Source organism: Micromys minutus (assembly GCF_963924665.1).
Source record: "Micromys minutus genome assembly, chromosome: 2".
Classification (NCBI taxonomy): domain Eukaryota; kingdom Metazoa; phylum Chordata; class Mammalia; order Rodentia; family Muridae; genus Micromys; species Micromys minutus.
The window spans coordinates 38439996-38466031 of NC_137971.1; the positions used below are offsets into that span (position 1 = coordinate 38439996).

The following is a 26036-nucleotide window of genomic DNA, read 5'->3' on the forward strand; positions in this document are numbered from 1 at the left end:
TACTGTCGAATTATATCTTTTCCCAGATTTGATGATGTTGAATTTTCCAAGTTGTCTATTCTCAAGGGTTTTACAAATTTAGGAAGATTTAAGAAATGGCTACCTTCTAATGATTTTATGATTGTTTCCCTTAAATTGAGAGATTTCAGGATTTTGTTAATTGTTCATTATTTTACTTTGCAATACACCATCTAACCCCCAAATTCTCATTGAAGCAAAGTATTGCTATTGAAAATACATGAAAGTGGTCTGTTTGTTAACCTAAATAATTTACAAAAATACACGTTTAAATATGTGGCTTCAGATTGGAGATATATTATTGTTATTATACTAGTCCTTTGGCTCCCTTGATCTATGTCTTTCACATCCCTGAATTCAAGAAACATGGATCCAAACTATTCAGAAGAAACACAGACACAGAGTACTGGGCAGGTGACTCAGCAGTTAAGAGCATTTCTTGCAGAGAACCCCAAATGGGTTCTGTTTTCAACACTCACGTTGGATGGCTCACAAATGCCTGTAACTCAAGCTCAGGAGAATCTTTAGTCATTCTTTTGGTCTCTATGGTACCCTGACAAATACTTTCCCATCTGCATAGAAGAATAATCTCAGTAGAAAAAAACTAGCTGTTTCTATACTGGAAGGTCTGTTGCTATTTGTTTTCTATTTGTGTGTGCACAAATGTGTAGAAGTCAGAGGACAGCTTTTCAGGAGTAGCTTCCTACCCTTTATCTTGGTAAGATAGAATGTCTTTTTTTATTGTTGTATTTCATAGCCCAGGCTAGCTGGCCCTTGAGAGTCTCAGTCATTGTGTTTCTCTCTGTATTTCCCCCTTAGGAGTGCTAGGATTAAAAATGTGTGCCATTGCACCTGTCTTTCTCATAGGATCTGGGAGTCACTGATCCCTTTGTCCAGTCACAGACTATTGTCTTTTATTGCTATACAAATTCAGTATTTAGTTTACACTGTCCCCCTGGCTCTATGGCCACCATATTGATTAACATCCATATTGGCAAAATGGCAAAATGGCTGGTCAACTTCAAGTTCAAACTGTGGGTAACTGGCAGCTGTAATACATTTTCTTTATGGATATATCTTGCCTTCCAGAATATCTTATTTGCACCAGAAATTCTAGGAGGCACCATCAGAGATGCCAACAGATACTGGTGAAATCAAGATTTTTTTCCTTGGGGTTCTCCATCTCACAAATAAAGGAATTTAAGAGTGGACATAAAAGGAAGCTCAAGGACAATTTTACAATTTAAGGCAGAAAAAAAGAAAAAAGAAAAAAAAAGAAAAAAGAAAGTTGTTATCTTACTTTACTCAAAAATGTCTTTGGACCCAACAGAACCTCAAAGTGGTTGGTAGGGACTGCATTAGAGTACAGAATTCTGGTAAGAAAAGTACCTTATCTCATTAAAGGTCATTTATTTCTCCTATCTCTTTAGTAAGATGAGTCTATCTTCATAGGAGTGGTCCTATTTTCCTGAAGCATCATATTCTCTTGACTTAGCCATCTTGAAATTATGTTTGTAGCCAGGCCAGAGATTTCATTTTTTTAGCCAGGGGTAGAAATAGGTGTCCTTCAATGGGTCCTCGGTGCTCATAGGACATTCTAATCTCTGAAGAGTTTGCCTTAAAACTGTTTAGGAATCAGAAGAGGGATGAGAACATTCAAATCTTGACATTCTTGGCCTAGCGAAGACAAGCCCAGTAACATTTCAGTTCATCATCAGAAATACGAATGGCAGTCCCTGTCCCTGTGTTGCCCCTTCCCATCCTTCGTCCTCAGCATTTTTTCCATTGCCTTTCACTTCTGTTTTTACCTTCTTAGTGTTTTTATCTGGTCTTAATGCTGTCAAAATTTCCATGCCAATAATTTCAAATTCTTTTTTTTTAGCTTAATCTTTCTTTTGAACTTTAGGCCCAAAAAATCAACCACCTATTTATTACATGGCATATCTGAATGTCTTACAGCCATTAAACTCAGTCTCAAAGAAAATCATTATAAAGGCATTTTTAAAATCTTTGTATCAGATAAAAACACTCCTTAAGTGAAGGGCATTTTCTTTACAATTTTATACATTCCTACTCCAAGCATTTGTTCTGTATATCTTTGTGGATATATACCTACTAATAAAAAAGATAAAAAGTTCAGCTTCCAAAGGAATATTCTGATGCATCAATATTACTTTATGAGCTGAATTTGGTTAAAGGAATAAGCAATATTGAGTACTTCTGCCTACTTTGTTACTATCACCCTGAAATACAAAGAATGATTTTGAGAACTGCAGATTAAATAAGCCCCAGACAACATCCGCTTTTCTGAATAACTCCAATGTTTCTGAAATATGACATTTTGCTGTTGTTTCCTTTTATGGTTTTTTTTAATTACTGATTTTATTTGCATGAAATGAGGATCTGGGTTGCCTAGGAGTTCATCTGTTCCTACTGCATATTCTTCTTTTAAATAGGCACACTCTGATGTGGTTCCCTTACTGCCTCCAACATTTGGACAGATCTTGCTGTCTTCTCTCCTTTCACTGTCTTCTTACTCTCAGAGAGAAGGGTTATTTTTACAAGTAGGGGATCAATAGAGTCTGCAAATTGTCAATGAATGAGAGGGTCATAGGATTGGGAATAAGCTATGGGGAATTGCTAAAAAAAAAAAAAAAAAAAAAAAAAAAAAAAGGTGGCTGCAGTGTTTTCCTAAAGATTGTGTGAGAAAGGAAAAACTATCTTTTATACAGGGTGTGGCCTTAGATTTCTTAACTTGATTCTTTAGCATTGTTTCCAACCAAACAGAATATACAACAGTGTTGATAGTTATTCACAACATATAGACCCTATGCTGTTCCACTAAAATGAAGCTTGCTACACACCTCTGTTCAATTTCCTGAAGTACAGAGGGGGGTGGGGAATTGGGAGCAACCACTAGAAATGTCCTAGATGCTAGAGAAACAAGAGGTTCCCAGGACCCAATGGGGATGACATTAGCTGAAATACCAAAAACAGGGCAGATAGAACCTGTAGAGAAGATATCCTGGTTGAGAGGTGGGGCTATAAGACTCAAAGTGAGTCATAACTACCAGGAGGAGCCCCCCCCCCCCCCCCACCAAGTGAGACAAGAGAAAGGAGTTTGATGCAAATGCAAAAGATTTATTTTCCAGCTTGTCAGGGTCGATCCTCAGTCAGCCCTTCTTGCCTCCTTGGTGAGTGACTGGAAGGTGACCCTGAAAGGCTCTAATAAGCAGTCTTTATACTTTTTGGAGGTACAGGTTACATCAGCAAGGTTACAGTTTAAACTTACTGGTTAAGCATATTGATCTTTGAATCTTTTGGCTAGCAATTATATGACATGCATTTGCACTCTATCTGAAACCAGAGGGTCAATCAGTACATTCTGCAGTTTTTCAAGAATGTTCCTGCTCCTCCCAAGAACTGTGAGTGGAGAATGGAACTTGGCCTAGCCTTGACCTGAGGTGGTGGGTGTAAGGCTGGTGAAAGACCCTAGGATCCTTCAGGGCCACCCACCCCTCTCAAAAATATCAAACCAAAATTGCTCCTGTCTTAAGGAAATGCAGGGACAAAGAGTGGAGCAGAGACTGAAGGAAAGGCATCCAGAGACTGCCCCACCTGGGGATCCATCTCATATGCAGACACCAAACCCAGACACTATTGCTGATGCCAAAAAGTGCTGGCTGACAGGAGCCTGGCATAGCTGTCCCTTGAGAGGCTCTACTAGTGCCTGACCAATATAGATGTGTATGCTTGCAGCCAACCATCAGACTGAGCATGGGGTCCCTAATGGAGAAGTTAGGGGAAGGAGTGAAGGAACTGAAAGAGTTTGCAACCCCATAGAAAGAACACCAAAATCAACCATGATCCTCCAGTGTTCCCATGGACCATCAACCAAAGAGAACACAAGGAGAAACTCATAACTTCAGCTGCATATGTAGCAGGGGATGTCCTTATTGGGCATCGACGAGAGGAGAGGCCCTTGCTTCTGTGAAGGCTCCATGCCCCAGTGTAGGGAAATGCCAGGATGGGGAGGTGGGAGTGGGTGAAGAAGCACGCTTATAGAAGAAGGGTGGATGAGGGATGGGATGGGGGTTTGCAAAGGGGAAACCAAGAAAGGGCATAGCATTTGATATGTAAATAAATAAAATAGCCAATAAAAATGAAGCTTTATCTAAGAATTTTAATAGTCTTAAAGATCAATTCAGTTTTTGATGCTGATGATACCTTAGCTGAGGATTTGGGAACAAATCAGGAATTACTTCAGTGACTATAAAAATGGTCTTGTTGGAAACAGGAATGCTAGAGCAAAGACCATACTCTATGAGAACAAGAGGTGATCACACAGACCAGCCCACTCAGGAGTGGGGCAGCTGTTTCAGCAAGATTCAAGATATTAGGAATCACAGCTCTTTTGAGTTCCTTACTTGACACCACAGGGATACCTGGGTTTTGTTTGATGAACAAGTTAGGATTATTTTTCTCTACTAAGAAAGATAATCCTGGACTCCAACTTGTTCCACCCTCACCTGTTGTTAGAGAAAGCCAATTTCTTCTAATGATGTTTTTGTTTAGTATGTGGCCTTTCCTAAAGATTAGATTATATTTTTGTTTACTTCGTAGTTTTCCTATTTTGATATTTTAACCATAAAATCACATTCCAACAAACTGATCATAATAAATCAGCACAATATATTACACATTAAAAAATAATTGCTTTGGATAAATTGGTTTTATGTCAACTTTACAAAAGCTATAGAGTTAACCGAAAGGAAGGAACCTCAATTAAGAAAATGCCTTCATAAGATCCACCTGTAAGGTAATTTCTTAGTTAGCAACTGATGGGGGAGGGCCCAGCCCATTGTGGGTGGTGCCATCCCTGGACTGATGGTTTTGGGTTCCATAGCAATGATTCTCAATCATTCCTAATGTTACAACCCTTTAATACAGTTTCTCATGTTGTGATGACAACGCTCTACCATAAAATTTTTTCATTTATACTTTATAAGTATAATTTTGCTACTGTTATGAAATGTAATGTAAATGTGTATATGCAGAATTTGTGATATGCCACTCCCAAAGGAGTTGCAAAGCACAGGTTAAGAACTGCTGTTTTATAAGCAGGCTGAGCAAGCCATGGAGAGCAAGCCTGTAAGCAGCACCCCTCCATGACCTCTGACTCAGCTCCTGTCTCCTGGTTCCTGTCCTGTTTCAAGTTCTTGTGCTCACTAGTTTTGATGATAACTGGTGTATCTTTGGTTCTCAACATTTCTAATGATGCAGCCCTTTAATACAGTTGCTCATGTTGTGGTGACTTCCAACCATAAAATTATTTTCATTGCTACTTCATAAATGTAATTTTGCTACTGTTATGAATTGTAATGTAGATATCTGTGTTTTCCGATGGTATTTGCAGGGTTGCAATTTATAGGTTGAAAACAAGTGTGCTATATGGAAGCATAAGTCATGTAAACCCTTTTCTCTCCAAGTTACTTTTGGTCATGGCGTTTCATCATAGCCATAGTAATCTAAACTAAGACAATTGGAGAATGAGCTGTAGGTTGACAGTGTTTTCATACTCTACATGCTGATAAGCACCTGCTCCAAGAATAGTCACACTGCATCAAAATGGCTTTCTAGGAAATTACTTAACTAAAGAAACATGGAGGTGTCATTAAGCACAAATAAGGAACATGGCCTATTACAGAGTGTAGTCTGCTAACACGTGTTTGCCTTCATTATTACATAGTTGCTGTAGTGACATAAAAATTCTACACTGTGCAGACCAAGTTCTAGCTAGAAACAGAAGCCATGTGTTCTATCCTGAACAAAAGATCATTTATTTCCACAGCCCAAGGCTGATGTGGATAAATAAGGTCTTTGCCTGTCTAAAACTTTTTATGGAGATAATATTTAAAGCAAAATGTGATTTTACAATAATCTGCTTTGTAGTTGGCATTTACAACTCTGGCCTTTTTGATATACCTGTCATTTGGAAAAGGACATTTGTTTTTCAGAGTTTCAGTAGGTACTGTTACCCAGGCCTGGAGTTTGCTATACAGACCAGGTTAGATTCAGAAACATAGAGATTGACCTGTCTATGCCTCCTGTATGCTGTGATTAAAGACTGGATTTTTGACAGAGAAAAATGAAAACCACAATGAGATGCTGTTTTATCCAGTCATACTACCAGTTTTTGCCGACAAGGCATTTTTAGATTTATGCTACTCCACCTTAAATTATAACAAATTACTACACTTTGGGTTTCTGATGTTTTTTAAATTTTTCTTGTATGTTTATAGGTGGTATGCCTGTGTATACATATGTGTGTACACATGTTCCCATATATGAGTGCATACATGGGCACATGCATATGCAGGCCTGGAGCTGACTTTCGGTGTCTTCTTCCATTGCTCCATGCTTTATTTATCGAGGGAGAGTTTCTTACTGAAGCCTGAGCTTAGGGATTCCTGTTAATCTAGCTAGTCAGATAGTCAATCTGCCCATGGCCTATGACCCTTGATCTCTGCGTCTAGGGGGTTGGAATTGCAGAAGGCTGCCATACATGTCTGCCCTTTACAGATAAACTCCAATCCTTACAGATTGGCAGCAAGGGTGCCATCAACTGAGCCATTCTCTCCAAACCTTAGCTCTTAATTTTTATAAGACTTTGTAGAGCTCAAGCTCCAGCAAGGAGTGATGCCTACAGTTATGGATTCAAGTTTACTATTAGGAGTTAATATCAGGAAGATTCTGCCAAATCCCACACTTTCCCCATATTATTGCACTTCTAAAACAGTTATAAGACAAAAAAAAGGAGCAGCATTTTTGATGCTATATGCATTTGGGTACGGAATAAACAGAAATCTTGAATGTTAAAGTCACAGGTCATGGAGGATCACATGCAGGGATATTGGCTGCACTGATATAAGGCATATATATGTGTGTGTGTGTGTGTGTGTGTGTGTGTGTGTGTGTGTGTGTAACTAAAATTGGGAAGATTCAACTCAGATCATGTTTATATAGGATATTTTGTTTTGGTATTTGGCAAAATAGGTTATAATGACTTCTCCATTCTAAACTAATAAATTTGTTTATAGATATGTTTAGAAAGTGGAAGCTGTTACAACCACAAGTGCCCTAGGTGTGTAGACTCTGACATCTTGGTTTGTTTTGGGTTTTTCAGGTAGGATATGCTTTGTAGCCCAAGCTGACCTTGAGCTCCTGGACTTCCTGCCTCATTCTCCTGAGTGTTGTGATTCTGAGTGTGTTTTTAGTTCTGTAATTGTGTGTCAGTTGGTTTCAGAGAGAGTCTGAGGAAACACCAAATAGTGAACAGCACTAATCTGGCGCCGTGGCTCGGAGGTTATTGGGTTACCAAATATGAACTTCCTACATCATTTATTTAAACACTTGACTTTTACAATGTTTTTAAAAGTCAAATATTCTGTAACATTTGGATACAATCAGATAAAACATTAGTTTCCAAAATAGAAATAGAAAAAATTTTTTAAAGACATTTTTAAAATTTTGTGTGTATGAAAGTTTTTTGTGTATATATGTATGTATGTAAGAATGTATGTATACCTCTATGTATCTGGTGTGCTGGGAGGTCAGAAGAGAATGTCAGATCCCATGGAGCTGAAATTACAGACAGTGTAAGGTGCCGTGAGGGTACTGGGAATTGAATCTTGGCCTTCTGTAAGAACAAAATGTACCCTTAACTTCTGAGCCATTTCGCAATCTCTAGAACTGAAAAGGTGTTTTCATGTGCACAAAATCTTATGATGAAAATGACTGAGGTCTAGGATGCTCCTGCCTGTGCACAGTTGAAGTAATTGCTGCTCATGTCTCCTTTCTTCAACAGTGCAAATCCAAGTGGAGGAGAAAGAAGATGATACAGAGGAAAGCTCAAGTAAGCGAGGGTGGGCTTCTGTGGATGGGAGGGAATGCCCCTGACATCTTTTCCGTTGAACCACATCAAATCAGAAGAGTGTGTGGGTATGGTTTTCTAGTCTCATCCTTATTCCGCAGGTACGTACAATCCTGAATACATACATATATATATATATATATATATATATATATATATATATATATATATATATCTCCATATGCACAGATGCATGCACACACACACATGCACACACACACACACACACCTTTTAAGCTGTTCATTATAAACAGTTATGTTTAACATTTTGTGTTCCATTTCTGTTCTGTTTTCTTTGGGGGAAGCCTGGGTTGATGACAAAAATAGATTGGCTTGTAACAAATTAAAATATCATCTGTTCTGTGCTAGGCTTGGTGAGCAGAGGCAGCTGAATCTCTGAGTTAAAGGCTAGAGTTGACTATATAGTGGATTTCAGGCTACTTTCTCTCTCTCTCTCTCTCTCTCTCTCTCTCTCTCTCTCTCTCTCTCTCTCCCTCTCTATGTCTTACCACACACACACACACACACACACACACACACACCTGTTTGCACATGTCAAAAGCAAATTATATACTAAAGATGTTTGGGTTGACCAGATCGCTCAACTAAAAGAAAAGGGTTCATCTGCCCTGTATACCCAGTCCTTAAACAGTCTACTGTTTTCACTTTGAATAGGCTCAGCTCTTTCTAGGAGCCCAGGCCACTTATGATCAGGCATATTAAAAAGGCTATTATATAAGCAAATGTTTTGAATTTTTTAAACAAAAAATGAAATAGAATTTAAAAAAGAGTTTATTTAAGGGACACAGGGCTGATAATTTAATACCCACCCACCCACGGTAAGCAGACCATCAATGGTATCCTTACTAAGAGACACCCCCTTCCCGCAAATGAAAACAGCCTGGAACCTCACTGTGTCTTGCTATCATTGTTTAAATGAGAATCATGTGTTTTTTAAAAAAATGTCATTTAACAGACAACTTTAAACATTTGCTGCTTACAGTTTGGATCTTTAAAAACTAGATAAATTACTAAAGCAGTTAATTGGGATAATATATGTGTTACCCATGGTAAAACCATGCAAATTCAGTAGATTAGATTTTTCATGAATATTTCAATCAAATTTATCTAGGACTCCCCCTGTTCTCTATCCAGCTCTAGTATATATAAAATGACAGGCAGGATCGTATGTACCCCAGCATGACAGAAGAGTTCTGATGCTCCGAGTTCTTCCAAGTTGACCCACCAGGATCTGAGGCCCAAGGAGCTTAGAGACACCAAATCCTTCTATCTGCTACCTTCTCAGAATCCACATATTTAAGAGCCGTCTTACATCTTAGTTCTACTTAGACGGAAACAACACAGTGTAACATCAGAGTACTTACACACACTGACGGTTCTTTATATTCAAATGGGACTTGCTCTGGTAGGTGTTCAATGTTCCCTGAATATATATTTGTTAGGTAGACTGATTCTGTAGATGTTAAGTAGGTCAAACTGGTAAACTGCATTTACATTTATCTTTATTTACTTATTTTATTGTTGTAAAACATATAATAAGAGGTTTATTTTCTTAATGTTTTCATAAAGTGTACAACGTGGTACTGCTGTATCCATAAGGATTGGTTTCAGGAATCTAAAGAAACCCCGAGCCTATAGATGCCCAAGTGCCTTCTATAAAATGATGTAGTAATTTGTTGCTTGTGGAGAGCTGTGCTATATTTTAAATTATCTCTAAGTTTATTATGTCTAGGATGGTATAAACACTCTGGAAATTGTATTATGGGATGATGGTGAAAAAAACATGGACACACTCAGTAATGGCAGCTTTTTTTTTTCCAAGTATTTTTAATGCATGGTTGATTGAGGCTGTGGATACAGAATGCAAGGATGTGAACAAACAGACTATGTGACCAATTTTTCAGCATCTGTAATTTTATGTCTGTTTATAAAAACAGGCCATTTCTGGCTCTTCCTAGCTCCTGGCGGTCACAATTCTATTATTTCCTTCTGAGTCTGAATTATTTAGGCTTTTATCTGAGTGCAATCATGCAGTATTTTCTTTCTGTGTGTGCTTTATGTCTCTGAATGTAGCACCTTCCGCGTTCACACACGTAAGATACAGCAATAGTCCCTGCATTTAATATCCCATTATATGAACATAATACATTTTCAGTTGCTGTTGACAGATGCTTTTGCTCTTTCTGTGTCTCAGCCGCCGTGGATAGTGCTTCCGTGACGATGGAACAACAGCACCTCTCCAGGATCTCAGTTTAGTTCTGGGCAAATGCCTGCAGTCGGCACTGCTTGAGTATCAGATACTTCCTATTTACTATTTTGAAGAAATCCATGTTTTTCATGGCAGCTGCATGATTTTACCTTCCCACCAGCACTGCATGTGGCTTCTAATTTCTTAAGATCCTTGCCGTCATTTGCTATATTTTTGATAATATTTTTCCTAATGAGTGAACCAATTTCTCAGAACAGATTTGGTTTTCATTTCCCTAATGATTTAAGATGTTGAGCACACACCTCCATATGTCTGTTAGTCATTTTGAAAGTCTTTACCTGTAGTGCGCCGGGCGGACTGAGGAAGGTGAGTCAGCCGCTGGTCCTGAGAGGGTGCCGGCCCACGGGATGGAGGACTAGACCTCAATGATCAACGAAAGGACTGTGACTGTTTTATTGACAGCCTTTTTGAGGAAGCAACGGCTCGTGCCCAATGCTTGTTCCCCGCTGAACAGAAGAAACAGGTAGATGTAAATATAAAATTGTGGATGAAGGGACTCACTGTCAATGATGATTTTAGAAGTTACTCTGATGGTGCAAGTCAGCAGTTTCTGAACTCCATCAAAAGGGGGGGGGTTACCTGCAGAATTATGGGGTGTTTTTGATAAAGATGAGGTGGATGATAAAGTTGAAGATTAAAAAAAAAGAATTATGTATATCTACAAAGCCTGTGCTCCAGCCCTTCTCAGGACAGGGATATAGACTAGGAAGAGCTACGCCAAGAATCGTTTCTAAAGCTAAGAATAATGAAGTTGACAATAAAAGCACCTTGTCTGCTGTTTCATGGAATAACTTGGAGCCCATTGCCAGGATCCAGACCTGGTTAGCCAATGAGGAAAGGCCTGTCCAAAGATTCAACGTTTCTCATAGGTTGTGCCACATCAAAGACTTCATTGAAAAATATCAAGGATCTCAGAGAAGCCCTCCCTTTGCCCTGGCAACAGCTCTTCCTTTTCTCAAATTTCTGGATGGGACTCTCACATTGGAAGAAGCAGTTTTGCAGAATGCTGTAATCATTCAGACTCAAAAAAAAAAAAAAAAAAAAAAAAAAAAAAAAAAAAAATGCCGAGCCTTTTAGAAAACTCTGACAGTTTCTATTTTTGAGAGACGAAGAGAAACGATGGTTAGAAGGAGACATGCTGAAGTGGGAGACAGAAGTCAATGTGACTAAACTCATGGTTTGGGGGCTTCCTAATCCCTTATGAGGAGGTTCATTATCACAAGCTAGGAGAGTGACATGGTTGTCAACCAGACTCAGTGCACTTTTCTCAACAGGCTGTTCAGAAAAAAATATCTGTTTTCAAATATTACTTAGCCAATGTGATATATAAAATAGTTTTATCATTAATCTTGATGTGGTCTAAATTAGCAGAGTATTCAAGTCGCTAAATCAGCATCAGCATTCGGATATTATTTTGAAGCAACAGATATTTATATAAATGTTAGCTAACTCAGTTTTTAAATAGTAGTGCATACAAACATTATACACAGCATATTAAAAGCATCAATGTAAAAGAAAAGAAAGTCTTCTTTAGAGAAGTCTTTGTTAATGTCCTTTAATCATTTTGAGGCACAGACCATTACTTTTGGTTTTATTTCATTATTTTTTCATAAAAGTTCCTTATGTATTTATAGTATTAGTCCTTTGTCAGATAAATGCTTTGCAAGTCTGTATGCTAATTCTGTAGGTTATCTTTTAGTAAACTGTTTCTGTGACCACATAAAAGCTTTTCCTTTGATGAAGTAGTCTGGCTACTGTGCAAAGCTTCTTTTCTTGGCGAGTGCAAAGCAGGTAACCATGACCCACAGGTAGAGGAATAGATACAGGTTTCCTGCCTGCAGCTAGGACAATAGCACCAGAGCTATTGCAAAGGCAATGCCTTTTTTGAGTGAAGAAAATTTAAGGCTCTAATGCACAGAGCCTAAACCTATTCATGTAAGACAGTTCTTTAGGGCGGTACCTCTTGAGCACCCTGGGTTTATGTTGTGCATTCTGGAACATGCTCAGGTTTAGGTTGTAAGTCAAGAAGGAAAAAATAGTCAACACCTTCTTGGGCATGATTAGGTAAAGGTCATGGGCATATATTTAAACCGTTACAGGGGTGGACAAAAAAATTTCCAGTCACATTTTGCAGGCATTTTACAATGGCAGACTATGTTTTAATACACCGAACTGCTTTTCTCCCAAACGTTTCCAGCTGAAATTATAAGAAAAGGAGATAGTGAAGTATTAATGTAGGACTTTGCCCTTAAAGGTACTTTCTTCTCTTGGCTCCTAACTGTCCTACTTACGATTTTTCTTTTATGGCTTGTACGTTTGATGCTATGTCCAAGAAAGCATTACTAAAATCGATATTATAAAGCCTTTCCAGGATATATTTTTGGACTTCTAAAACTTTGTGTCTTACATCACTACGTCTAATACATTTTTAATTGAAATTGGTATATAGTGTCAACTAGGGCTTAAGTCTATTTTACATCAAACAACCTAGTTTTTTCAGTGTCATTTGTTGGTCACCTTATTTTATATAATTTAGAATTTTTTGAGCATCTCTTGACTATATATCTTTGTGTTTGCTTTGGGGTTCTCTGTTCCCTTTCATTGGGCTGCATGCATTTGTTTTGTGTCAGCATTTCAGTTTTATTACTTAACATTTCTATTTTGATATTAGGTAGTGTGACACAGATTTTTATTCTTTTTAGATTTTTATTTCTTCTTTTTTAATTTCACATACATGTAATGTGTTTTGATCATATTCCTCCCATTATCTTTGGTTGTCCTCCTTCCTCTTCCAATAAGCACCTACCTCCTATTTTGATGTTGTTTTTATTTGTGTTCTGCTACATATAATTGGAGTTCACTGGATGTGCATAGGTAGCAGTTATTTACTTGATCAGGGCAAATTACTAGCCACTACATCACTGAGATATAACAAGTATCTTTTTTAACAAGTATCTGTCTATAGTTCCTTAGTGACCGGTAGGGCTTTAGGAGCCTTTTTCTTCATGTATGTGGAGTGTGCCAGTAGCCACTGCTGCTGTGAGGTACAACAGTCATGTTGTGTCTGGGAATTAGCTTTTCTGTCTTTCTTTTTTTAAAAGATGTATTTATTATACATAAGTACAATGTAGCAGTCTTTAGACACACCAGAAGAGGGCATCAGATCCCCATTACAGATGGTTGTGAGCCACCATGTGGTTGCTGGGATTTGAACTCAGAACCTCTGGAAGAGCAGTCAGTGCTCTTAACCACTGAGCCATCTCTCTAGCTCGGGAATAAGCTTTTCACAGTATTTCTTTCCATGCTTTGACTCTTATTCTTTGTGTCCCTCTCGTCTGCAGTGTTCCATGATCCTAAAAAGGGCTAAGATAGATGTCATGTTTGTTTAAGGCTGAGCACTCAAAAGTCATCTATTCTCAGAAATTTATCCACTTAAAGAGTAGAATTTCCTACTACCTACTGTATCAATCAATCAGTCAAACAAACAAACAAAAAACAAAGCTTATTTGGTGAGGGTTATAGCACTATTAGTCCATGGGTTCAAACAGATTTATTTACACAGCAGTTTGATATTATGTCTATTTAGCAAAATAGCAGTGGAAAGTCCATATTCTCAAAGAATCAAAGACCTCCCAGTCATGGGAATTTGATCAGGTGTACAGTGCAAGGCATAACATCCCTCCTGTGGAACCTCAAATCCAATCAGAAAGTAGTTGGTTACTTTCGTAGGAGGCATGCCATTTTTGCACCCCTGGATGCATCTTGCCTGGCAAGTTGGTATTGTAGTTTGCTGGATTCCCAATTGTGTTCTTATTAATCATTAACGCTGTTTCTATTTTTAGGCATCTTATGATTTCATATGAATATTTTGAGTTTATTTCTTATTGAAAAAAATGATATTGAGGCTGTACTTGAGTTTTCATTGAACATTACACTACTATAGACATTTTTATAATACCGTTTCAAGACATGGATATCTTTCTACTTCTCGGGTCATTTTTAACATTTTTTATAATTTTAAAAAGATTTTTCTGGCATATAAAAATTTTGAACTTCCTCAGTAAACTTTATTCGAAGGTACTTTGCTCCTTTTCAGGCTCTTCTAAATACAATTGCTTTATTTATTTATTTTTTATTTTTTTGGTCTCAAAACATTTTAGAGGGGACAGCACATGCTTGTACCAACCCAAATAACCAAAGACCACTAGATGGTAGATAATTTTGTAATTATATTTATGTACAGAAAACTTAAGTGTACATTTAACCCAGTTTAGTGGGGAGTTCTTTAGCCTTTGCCTTTTCTAGCTTGGCAATCGGAGCCACAGACTTAGGACCCAGAACGTTGCCTCCCCAGTGGCGGCGGGTCTCGTCATATCTGTCATTATAATTGGTCCTAATAGCTTCTACCAGCTTAGCCAGAGCACCCTTGTCTTCTGAGTTAACCTGTGTGAAGGCAACAGTGGTGCATGTCTTCCTGTGGACCAGGCGCCCCAGCCTGGCCTTTTCACTTGATGATGCAGAAGGGCACCCCCATCTTTCGACACAGGGCAGGCAGGAAAACCACCAGCTCAATGGGGTCTACTTCATGGGCACTCACCACCAGCTGAGCCTTCTTGTTCTCCACCAAGGTGGTGACTGTATTGACTCCTGCTCAGAGGACAGGTGGTCTCTTAGTTGGGACATCCCCTTTGCCAGCAGCTTTCTTCTCAGCACGGGCCAGTAGCCTTTGCTTCTTCTCTTGCTTTGTCTCTGGCCTGTACTTGTGGGCAAGCTTAAGCAGCTGGGTAGCTGTTTGCCTGTCCAGGGCCTGGGTGAACTGGTTAATGGCAGGAGGTACTTTGAGCCGCTTATAGAGGATGGCCCTTTGCCTCTGCAGCCTGATGTAGCGTGGCCATTTGACGAAGCGTGTTAGATCTCTTTTGGGCTGGATGTCCTGCCCTGGGAAGCAAAGAGGAGCACTGAAACCGAGGCATTTCCACCGTGCCGGCCTGCAGCGGAGGCACTCAGGTGTCAGTGCATCAGCGATCTTGGTGGTTCAAATGTCATCACCATCTTTCTGATAGCAAATATTCTTTCACATCATCTGCATACAATTGCTTTATTAATTTCCTTTTTAGATTGTTCATTCTTAGTGAAAACCCACAACTGAATTTTATTTATCAATATAAATGTAAATTCTGTAATTCTTTACTAAATTCACTTATTTTATTCCGACACGTTTTTAGAGTCTTGAGTTTTCCACTGCAAACTGATAGTTTACATCTACAAACTAATAATTTACATTTGTTTGACTGAAAGCATTTCCTTCTAAATTTCTTTTTGTTGCCTGATGGTTCTAGGGAATCCCTTTCAATATACTGTTGAAAGAGTTGGCCAACGAGTTTTTTTTTTTTTTTTTTTTTTTTTTTTTTTTTTTTTTTTTTGGCTTATTCAGTATTTTAGAGAGAGAAAGCTTTTATGCCCCCCCACACACACTACAGATCATACCGGTAGTATTTACACATGACCTTTATTATGGGGAAGTGATTCTTGCTAATCTTATTTTGTAAGAAGCTTTTACATAAAACTTTAAGTGTTCAGTTTTGTTAAGTGTTCTTCTACATCTATTGATATGGTCTTTGTTCTTCATTCTGTCACTGTAGCAATGTGGCAATGTCACTTTACTTGATTTTTGCATCTCGAAACATCCTTAAATCTCACTGATAAATTCTACTCTGCTATGGTATAGCGTACTGTTCATTTACTATGTTCTTATATTTGACTAATGTTTCCTTGTGAAATTTCGCATCTAATTTTCCTGAAAAATAATTTTCTCTAGTCTTTTGGATGTAAAGTAGTATGGGTCTCATGTAATAACTTAAGAAATGTTCTTCCTTTTCAATCTTGAAGTGTTTGGTAGACTTGCACTAACTCTTCTTTTAAGTCTATAGATTTTTTTTTTTTTTTAATCAATCAAGTAAATTTATGAACCATATATTTTTGAAAGGATACGAAAATACAGTGTCAGCAAAATAAAAAAGAGTTATTTGGAGTCAACAATGAAAATGAGTCAGGTGTGGTACCTGTAGTCCCAAGCACTTGGGAGACTGAAGCAGTGTCATGGATTGAGCCTACTAGTTTGCGTCAGCTTGGCCAAACAAGAAACTCCTAAGATGAGTGATAAAATAGTAAGACGGGGGTGGGGGCGTCATCTCAACTAGGAAGAGTATAAAGGATTTATCAAATTCTCTAAAACTGGTTTGGTTAGTAGACATTTCATTGTAAGCCCTGACCTCTGCTCTAGGAAAAATAGTGAACAATGAATACACATTGCTTTATAATTCTACCATTACCTGCTAGATGGTAACTTTCAAAATTGAACTTGATTTTAGTGGTTTTAGAAATCATGCATAAAATGTTGAAATAATTGATTTATCTTAATAAATAATTACTAAAACTGTAAAGATGAATTGTAATGTAGAAACCACATTTTTACATATTTGAATCACAAAGCAAATTAAGTTAGGTACCTTTGTGTGTGTGTGTGTGTGTGTGTGTGTGTGTGTGTGTGTGCGCGCGCGCACATATGTGTATGTGTAAAGTGCTTCTATACCTTCTATTCTTTCTTGGGGAACTGATGATTGCTATCGCCAATTTGGGACACAGTTACTAAAAAAGCAAAAAATTTGTTAGTGAGAAAAAACTTGCACTTTCTTATGCACCAACTGCTGTGTTCAGGTGAAGAAGAGGAAGAGGATAAACTACCTAGAAGAGAGAGCTTGAGACCAAAGAGGAAACGGACCAGAGATGTCATCAATGAGGATGATCCAGAGCCAGAGCCAGAGGATGAAGAAACAAGAAAGGCAAGAGAAAAAGAAAGGCGGCGAAGGCTGAGGAGAGGAGCGTAAGTTGTTCATCCCATCTAACTGGCAATATTGTTATGTAAAGGCACAAGAAAGAAGATTGCTGCATGTGGGGGCTCACTGGACTTAAAAATCAGTCATCAAAACTATGTTTAATAAGACAGGTTTAATCTGATTGGGATATATATATATGTGTGTGTGTGTGTGTGTGTGTGTGTGTGTGTGTGTTGTTTTGTTTTTAAATTAATGCATTTATTTTATGTAAGTAACTATTTTCAGACTCACTACAAGAGGGCATCAGATGGTTGCTGAGAATTGAACTCAGGACCTCTGGAAGAGCAGTTCATGCTGTTAACCACTGAGCCACTCACCCCTCTAGCCTCCATTAAAAAAAAACATATATATATATATATATATATATATATATATATATATATGTATATACATATGTGTTTTAAAGGTGAATACACACTAAAAATGGACTATGAGAAATTCCCTGGTAAAAACTCAAATTGTAATAATATGGTTGTTTTAAATATTTGAAAATCATGATAGCATTTGTATACGGTGTAACCTAAGATACATAGAGGACTACAGAAGAATGAGCTCAGGTCACTTTCTTTTATGGAAAGGTATTTGGTAAACTAGTACTAGCATGAATACAAGAGCTATGAATACTGTTTATACTTGTATAGAATTATTAATAAAGAAAATGAGTATAAGAATGAGTTTCATGTAAAAGCCAAAGCCCACAATGTTAACTGCTCACTTGGCATTTTATAGAAACAAAGTGTGCTGGCCTCTGTTATAGAACACTGGGGATACATAAATACACACACACACACACACACACACACACACACACACTCACAGGGGGGGGGGAGAGAGAGAGAGAGAGAGAGAGAGAGAATTTGTTTGTTGTTCTTGTTTTGAAGTCTTACTTGCTATACAAGCCTTGCCTGGCCTGAAACTCATTAGAAAGCCAGGCTGGCCTCAGATGTTCTAAGATTAAAGGTGTGAGCCACCACACACAGCTTATATTTATATTAAAAATATTCAGCATTTTTTAACTTCAAAATTTTACTTCTGACACTGTAGAAATGTGTTTAAATGCTATTTTTAAAAGATTATTTTTTGGATTACTAGAAATTTACAGATGGCAGGGAGGGAAAGTGTGCCTGCACACAGCTAATCATGGAAAACCTAGATCCTCTTGGAAAGGAATCAAGTGACAAGCTAGCCTGTTCCATACATTTGAAGGCTGCAGGGCTTTGTGGACTATCGTGGGGCAGTGGAGTGTAATATTTTTCTACTGTGTCCTCCCCCGAGTACCTTTCAGTATTTGATATCTCTTATGTTACCCCAGAAATAATAACTATTAAGTGAAACCATATGGAAATTTGTCAGGTAGAGAGACACAGATACTTCCTTTTAGAATACCAGTAACCAGATTGGTTCTTAATGTTTTAGCTTTAGTTTTGAATTTCTCTTCCACTGTTATTTCATTTTCCTCCCTGACCATTACCTTCCCTCTTAAATACCACGATATCATTTGCTTTACATTTTAACTCTGATACTTTTATTTGCCTTCTCTTTTTGATTTAAAAACAACCAAAATGCAATCCAATTTCAATTCCCATGTAATGTTATAATGGCTAATGCCATCATGATACAGGAATATGTCCTGTTAGCAAAGCTTGTTCTTTCTTGGAGGTATTTCCTCAAGAAGACATCACCGAAGCGCACATGTGCACCATAAATTCCATAATTGAATTTGGTATTTCTTCTCATTGAGGCCTGAGGGGAAGATCAATTTTTTCTTCCTTCCTTCCTTTCTTTCTTTCTTTCTTTCTTTCTTTCTCTCTCTCTCTCTCTCTCTCTCTCTCTCTCTCTCTCTCTCTCTCTCTTTCTTTCAGATTTATTTGTTATATATACAATGCACTGTTGCTGTCTTAAGACACACCAGAAGAGGACATCAGATCTCATTCCAGATGGTTGTGAGCCATCATGTGGTTGCTGGGATTTTAACTCAGGACCTCTGGAAGAGCAGTCAGTGCTCTTAACCACTGAGCCATCTCTCCAGCCCCGGGGAAGATCTTTCTAAGAAGATAAGTCGGGCTGGAATTTTTTGGCCTGAAAGGGTTTGTGTAAAATGCTTGACCTCTGGAGAACAGCCCTGTGCTCATCCACTGGATTTTCTTCTATGAGAGTATTTCACCTGAAGTCATCTCACTTCCACTCTGAGAAGATTCTTTATGTCACTTCCCATCTCCCAAACTCTGAATAGCCAACTTTAGTCACCACAGTTTTCAAACCATGTTGCCCAAATTATAGTGCTTTATATGCACGGTGTTAGCATTTCTTCACCATGGTTAGTCCAGACTGACACCTTAGGGTCCACTTTCTAATATTTTCTTTGTAGATGAGAATCTTTTGGTAAAAGGAACATATTCTTGAAATGTATTTTGAAAAAAAAAAAACTATAAGACAATTGAGGACAGATTGATTTAAGTGAATTCATTCAGAATCTTTTTCTTTAGATGTTCTAGCAAAGCCTCATGGAGTTTCCCTTACCCTCACACATTTTATATCAAGTAACTATAAGATTGTAGTTGTAATGCTATCTTTGTTCATGGTTAAGACGTGTGCCTTGTTAGACACTGGAGAGTATTTCTAGTGATGTCACAGGCTTTTCTTGACTCACTTTTATGCAACTAAGCAAAATGTTCATGGTCGTGAAAAAAATTTGGTATGTTATGTTTCTTTGCCTCACAACTGTTGGCAAGCTTAAGATAGAAAGTCTCTTTTCCACAGAACACTTCTGAATTTCAGCAGATAGAATATATGCCATATATATATACATATATATATATATATATATATATGTATATATATATATATGAATTCTTTCCTTAATTGGTTTCTAGATAAGCAGTTTCCAGTTTCCATGTAACGCTGATGAGGGTGAGATTCTAATTACTTGGGTATACTCTGAAGTACAGTAGTAGCCTCTTAGAGTTCTTGACAATTAATAACCAAACTTTTAAAAACATGCAAGCTTCAGGTCACTCAGGGTAGAATACACATCATTTCATGGCATTATTACCTTGTGGAGCATTACTGTGTTCTAGGATTCTTTGACTCAATACTGGGTCCAGGATGATAACCCAATGCTATTCAGAAAAGTTTAATACTACATAAATGTTTCTTCAATAAATGTTTATGCAGACCCCCAAATTCATAGTATAGTAAGAGAGAAACTACTCAGATACAAGTTATGGTGAAATATGATAGAATATATGTGCTGGAGAAAAAATAGGAACAAAGGTTTGGAGACTGAGAGAAGTTCGTGCTCCTGGAAAACAAGTGTTAGTGCTACACAGGAAGTAGGGGCTTAGCATTAGAAAGGGCTTTCTTAGATGGTCCCTGAGAGTTGGCATGTAAATTTGTAACATTTGGGGCCATTCAGGGGTTGATTGGCTCATTCTTTTATCTTATCGAGACTGTCTTACACAAGTGGAACTCGGCAGGGAAGTATATTATTTCAGTTAATGTACATATGGATTATTCTGGAATGGAGGCTTAGGTAAACATTTGAAGTATTAAATAATTAGGTTACTAATTTTAAAGATCTTTTATTTCGAATTAACTCCAGTCATGATAATTTCACTCATCCATTCTATGTACTAGCTTCCTTTCTTTTCGAGAGAAGCATGTTTTGATTTGTGTTCTTATCCATAGCTACATGGAAAGAAGTTCAATTATTTTAAAACATTTAAGTTTAAAAACATATCTGACTTTTCTAAGACTAGTCAACCAAACTCTATATTGCTTAAAATTGGTAAATTATGAAAGTAACAAAAACTGTGATCAGAAATTCAGTTAAAAACTTTTTCATGTAATTGTTACATAAGATTCTGTGTAATTAATGCCAAATAATGATAAAGTAAAAGCCCAGTGATAATGTACTTTACATTCTAGTGAGTGCCGCTATATAATTTTTTTGAAACAAGTTTCCTATTCTGAGCAAAATATTTGTATTAGTTTTTCTTTTGCTGTGATAAAAACAATGACCAAAACCAGCTTGTGGAGGAAAAGGAGTTAAGATTGCATACCAACAATCTATTACTGAGGGAAGTCAGGGCAGGAAACCAAGCAGGAACAAAGCCATGGAGGAGAGCTGCTTACTGACTTGCTTCCCACAGCAGGTGAAGCTATTTTTCTTATACCCTGGTCCATCTGCCAGGGGTCAGTGTCCTTCATCGTAGACTGGGCCATCCGGCATCAACTAGGATCAAGAAAACACCTAACAGACATGCCTGCAAGCCAGTTTGATTGAGGCAGTTCCTAAACTGAGGTTCCCTCTTCTCAAGTATCAAGTTGACAAGCAAGGTCAGCCATCGTAATACTTGTACCCCCCCTCAAAAGCCCAGAATATCACTTAAAGGTGTTATTTTATGTGAGTAATCTGAATTTCAGTTTATATGAGCAATAAAGGCATGATTCAAAACTACAGATTCACAAGTCTGCAAATGTGTCTCCCTACATTATAATTAGTCATTTAAAAATAACTTTCTCCTATATTCCTACTGTGTCCAGTAATAAGCTTAGTGAACTATAAAATGTGTTTTTAATAAACAAATAATGATGAATAGTTTACAATTTCTCTTTTAGTCTGGGTCTAGTGAGGGTCTAATGGGAGACTTTTACAGTGAGTTGAATACTGAGAATCATGTATGAGAGCTGTTAGCAGTTATAAGTAAAATATTTAACTCGACCTTTTGAGAAGACAAGCAGGAATATGACATAGGATGGTGACAAGCAGCTAGCACTCATGAGCTGGAATCCTGGGGAGGGTTAGAATGAGCCTATCAAGTGTAGAGGGCAGAGAAAGCCAGGGAGGTGAAACTGGAAGCTGGTTCCACTGGGGGAGATGATGAAGCAAATTCTACCAGCACTGGGAGAATTCTGTTAGAATTGGCAGAATAGAATCACTTCCAGTTATGGGAGGGGCTTTCTGTAAAGTGATGTTAGGGAGGAAGCATCAGCTCCGGAGGCAAAAGGAAGTAGGCAGGAAGCCACAGGAAAAGATGGAAGGCACTTAGTAATTCTCACAGTCTGAGCATAAAGCTGAGAAAGCAAACACATGACTGTTAACAGAGCCGCAGTCTCATACCATAATATTAAGTATGAAAGGGTGTGTTTAAAATTGAGACACTAGCCTAATAATTAAAACAACCAATTGCCAACAGTTTGATTTCTATAATATAGTATTACATCGCTCCACTCAGCCATGTGGCTTCTGTTTAGATTTTGTTTTCTTTAGCTTCTAATTTTTCAACTGTAAGATCACAGAAAAAAGAAGGCTGCATCTGCTTAGAGAGAAGAGGAAAATTCCTTTGAAGGGTGCTTCAAAGCATTTGCTTCCACCAAAAGTATTTCAAGTTGAATTTTATCAAATGAAGTTTTGGGTGTAATTAACAGATTAGGCTTCCTTTGAGAAACAGAATTTCATTCTCCCTGTTTCAATTTTTTCCCCTTTTCTCTTGAGACAGGACTAATTTAAAATTTCTAAGGACACTTCAAAGACATCTTCACCTTTAATTTATTATCCTTATTGGAAAATAAGGTTCTTAAATGAAACATAGAATTGGGGAGGCTAGCTGCCAAGGGGAACAGAGAAGAGACGTGTATATCTTGATGGATCTTTAACTATCCTATCCATGGCTTCCTTGTTCTGACAGCCGGAGGCTGAGGACATAAAAGAACAGTTCCACTTTGAGCATTAGAATGCAAATGGCATTGTTGAAGGTTATAATAATCCTCAAGCCAGTTCAAAAGTGTTGAGATGTGAATTCTAGAGCTTAGGGGACTCCTCCTTTACTTTGGGCAGCTGAGTTGGAAAAAAGGGGTTTGAGTATCTGACAGGGGCCCTTTTTGGGTTTGGAAATAAAGCAGAGTTTAACCTTTGGTTTCATTTTCTTTTAAAGGGAGGAAGAAGAAGAAATTGATGAAGAGGAATTAGAGCGATTGAAAGCACTGCTAGATGAGAATAGACAGATGATTGCTACTGTCAAATGTAAACCTTGGAAGATGGAGAAGAAAATTGAGGTTCTCAAGTAGGTGGCTCATTTTCACACACAAAAACACCCACTGCAGAAATCTGATTTCCTATGCATTACAGGTGATGCTATGGTCACCCATGAGCACATGCGTGCACGTGCTAGAGAGATTTGGGATTAATACTTACAAACTGGAAACAACTTTGAGCAAAATCACCATGTGGACTCTTGTAAGCTCTGTGGTCACTTTGAATCATCTGTCCCTCAAACTGGGGTTATCTTCCTTACTATTTCTCTGTAGACAGTATGTTTGAACTTTACAGGGTTGTATGGTTACTTGCTCTTGTTTATAGACTCTAATTCCGTTGTGGCTCTCACGAAAGCACAGGGAAGCCGTTACAATGATAGAACCCAGCACAGGATTCCGATTAAGGCTACCAGCTAGTCCTTGGTTGCATATCAGAGATCCAATTTCAGTTTCATGTTGACTGCTGAGATGGGTGCAAACACACCCAGCACACAGCTTCCTAAACTTTTTGGGTGCAACATGAAAGAAGAATCTGTTCTGGGGCACAGGTTGGTGTGTGTGAGTGTATGCATGTGTGCATGTAAGTTAACATTGTTTCCTTGTTGTGACTTTGGGAGTGACAGGTTGTGGGAAGGAATGTGTCTGGATTGATACCTATGTCTTCCTCTCTCAATTTTGACACAGATCTTATTTTTCTATTAGACTATTTTATATATGGTCATGTGTTTCTAAAACTTATCTTGCTTCCAGCCCATTTTCCCTAATGATGCTGTCAAGTGGTAGGAATACCTAGTTGTAGCTGTTCCTGATTAAAGGAACTGAAGGAACAATGAGAACTGTGGTCCTCTAGACCTGATTCTGCTGGAGTCAGTGTGTTATCAGGAAATTATTTTACATTTTAGCTTCCCAAGAGCACAGTTATTTAACTTAATAAAAGGGCAACAACCTACTTTTTGTTTTTGGATCTGAATGTCCTCTACAGAGTTTGTTTGGTTTTACCTTGTGGATTAAGGTTTTCTATGCTCCAGTGGTAAGGACTGCTTCCCCCACCCCCACCAGTGTGTGTGTGTGTGTGTGTGTGTGTGTGTGTGTATGTGTGTGTGTGTGTGTGTGTGTGTGTGTGTGTGTGTGTGTGGTATCTGTGTATGTCTGTCCATGGAGCTCATACACTTTTTTGTGTGTCAAAATACTTTCCACTTAATAAGATGGTAATGCTACTGACATAGGTTTGAAGTATTTTTATCTGACAAATTAAAAGTATCTTCTGACTCCTAAACTTTATTTTGAGATGTAAATAGCTCATGAAATCCTCCAACCTGGGATACACATATGAAGCTCTATACAGATGTACAAATATGAGAAAGTAATAATATGAAATTGCAATGAATAAAATTAAGGTTGAATGTCCAGGAGCAGCCTGGAGCTATAGAAGAACAATTTTACTAACACACACCCACACCCACACACTCACACACTCTCAAACACACATACATACTCTCACATATGCACATACATGTATACATACATATACCATGCACATGTGTACATGTGCACATTCACACACCCACTCAAATACACACACACTCTCACACACACATTCACACACTTACACACGCATACATAGCTCTTTTACTTGAAGTTCCCATGTAGGACAATAGGAGAGTTGAATAGGTACAGGTTTCAGACTTGGGTCTGAATTTCTTGTCTTCAACTTATTGGCTGTACAAACTTGAAGGGTAAGTGTCATCTTTCTTCCCCACCATTTCTCATGAACTTACAGTTACAGGAGGATATGTCATAGAAAGCATTTGGCAGTGTCCACATACAGCACAACTAGGAAGAGCCACTGAGAACAGACTTCTTGCCCCATGCCTTGTAGTATGATAGGGCACAGGGGAGCGTTGGGACCTGACAAGGTAAGGTAGGAGGAAACCCAGCTACAGGAGGCCCCAGGAACCTAGAGGATGGTGACACACTTGAGGTATATGAATTAATTACCATATTTTAAAAATGTTAACAAAAGAAAATCAAGGATATCTTGACAATTTGGCAAAATTTCAGGCAGACCATTCTGAGATCTCCAGAGTGCCTTTAATATGTCTTTAGTATAGTCTTTTAGATTTCAAAGTATGAGGCGTGATGCTGAACTCTAGAAATTAGTGGCTTTTTGAAAACCCAGAGAAATAATAATAAGAATGAAAAGAAGGGCAAAATCAGCAGCAGCACCATGACAGGAGTTGAGAGTGAGCGTTTGGAGTGAGCGAGTACAGAACAATGGTAGTTTTTGTTTGGCTTCTGTGGTTTCATTTTTTCCTTATTTTTTTAAAAAATGTTATTTATTTCATGTATAAATAATGTCCACTGTTTCTGTCTTCAGACACACCAGAAGAGGGCATCGGATCCCATTAGCAGTCAGTACTCTTAACTGCTGAGCCATTTCTCCAGCTCCCACATTATTATTTCTTTTATTACAGCAAAATGTACTCTAACAAAATTAGTCATGTTAGCCACTCTTTAAAAATAATAATTTTCTTTTATGTATATCTTTTGAATGCAGGAGATTTTATGTTTAAGAAAAAAAAACCTTATGTCCAGCTTCTTATAGACAAATAATGAATGGGCACCACATTCCTACTTGAAACTGGAGTTAACCCTGAACTGCCTCTGGAAGTCAGTCACTCTCGGTTTTAACCAGATTCTGCACTACTCCTTCTTCCTGTGTTTGTTTGTTTGTTATGTTCTGCTTGTCTGGCCCTTGGAGGCAGTCAGATTCTCTGCCTCCTAGGTGGGGAATCCACTGGGTACCAAGACAGGGATTCAGAGCATCTTAGTCAAAGTCAGCCAGGAGCCTAGAAGAGAGAAA

The 26036-nt window shown here is 38.0% G+C and overlaps 1 protein-coding gene and 2 pseudogenes across 3 annotated transcripts in view; 2 read left to right on the forward strand and 1 right to left on the reverse strand.

The window, feature by feature from the left end:
* Window positions 1-1025: 1025 nt before the first annotated feature.
* Window positions 1026-26036, forward strand: part of TMC1 (transmembrane channel like 1) — a gene marked incomplete at both ends in the record, with an annotated part of 121683 nt that continues 96672 nt past the window's right edge. The window contains 4 exons of the mRNA XM_080912910.1: window positions 1026-1056; window positions 7886-7933; window positions 16959-17124; window positions 23074-23202. Coding sequence (XP_080769036.1) covers window positions 1026-1056; window positions 7886-7933; window positions 16959-17124; window positions 23074-23202 — 374 coding nt within the window. The remainder of the gene's footprint in view (window positions 1057-7885; window positions 7934-16958; window positions 17125-23073; window positions 23203-26036) is intronic.
* LOC308416936 (UBX domain-containing protein 2A-like) lies at window positions 9363-11318 on the forward strand (annotated as a pseudogene). The gene is made up of 2 exons: window positions 9363-9377; window positions 10573-11318. The product of its transcript is annotated as a UBX domain-containing protein 2A-like (transcript).
* LOC308416937 (large ribosomal subunit protein eL8-like) lies at window positions 14502-16628 on the reverse strand (annotated as a pseudogene). Its single transcript has 2 exons — window positions 16574-16628; window positions 14502-15179 (listed from the first exon to the last, which is right to left on the reverse strand). The product of its transcript is annotated as a large ribosomal subunit protein eL8-like (transcript).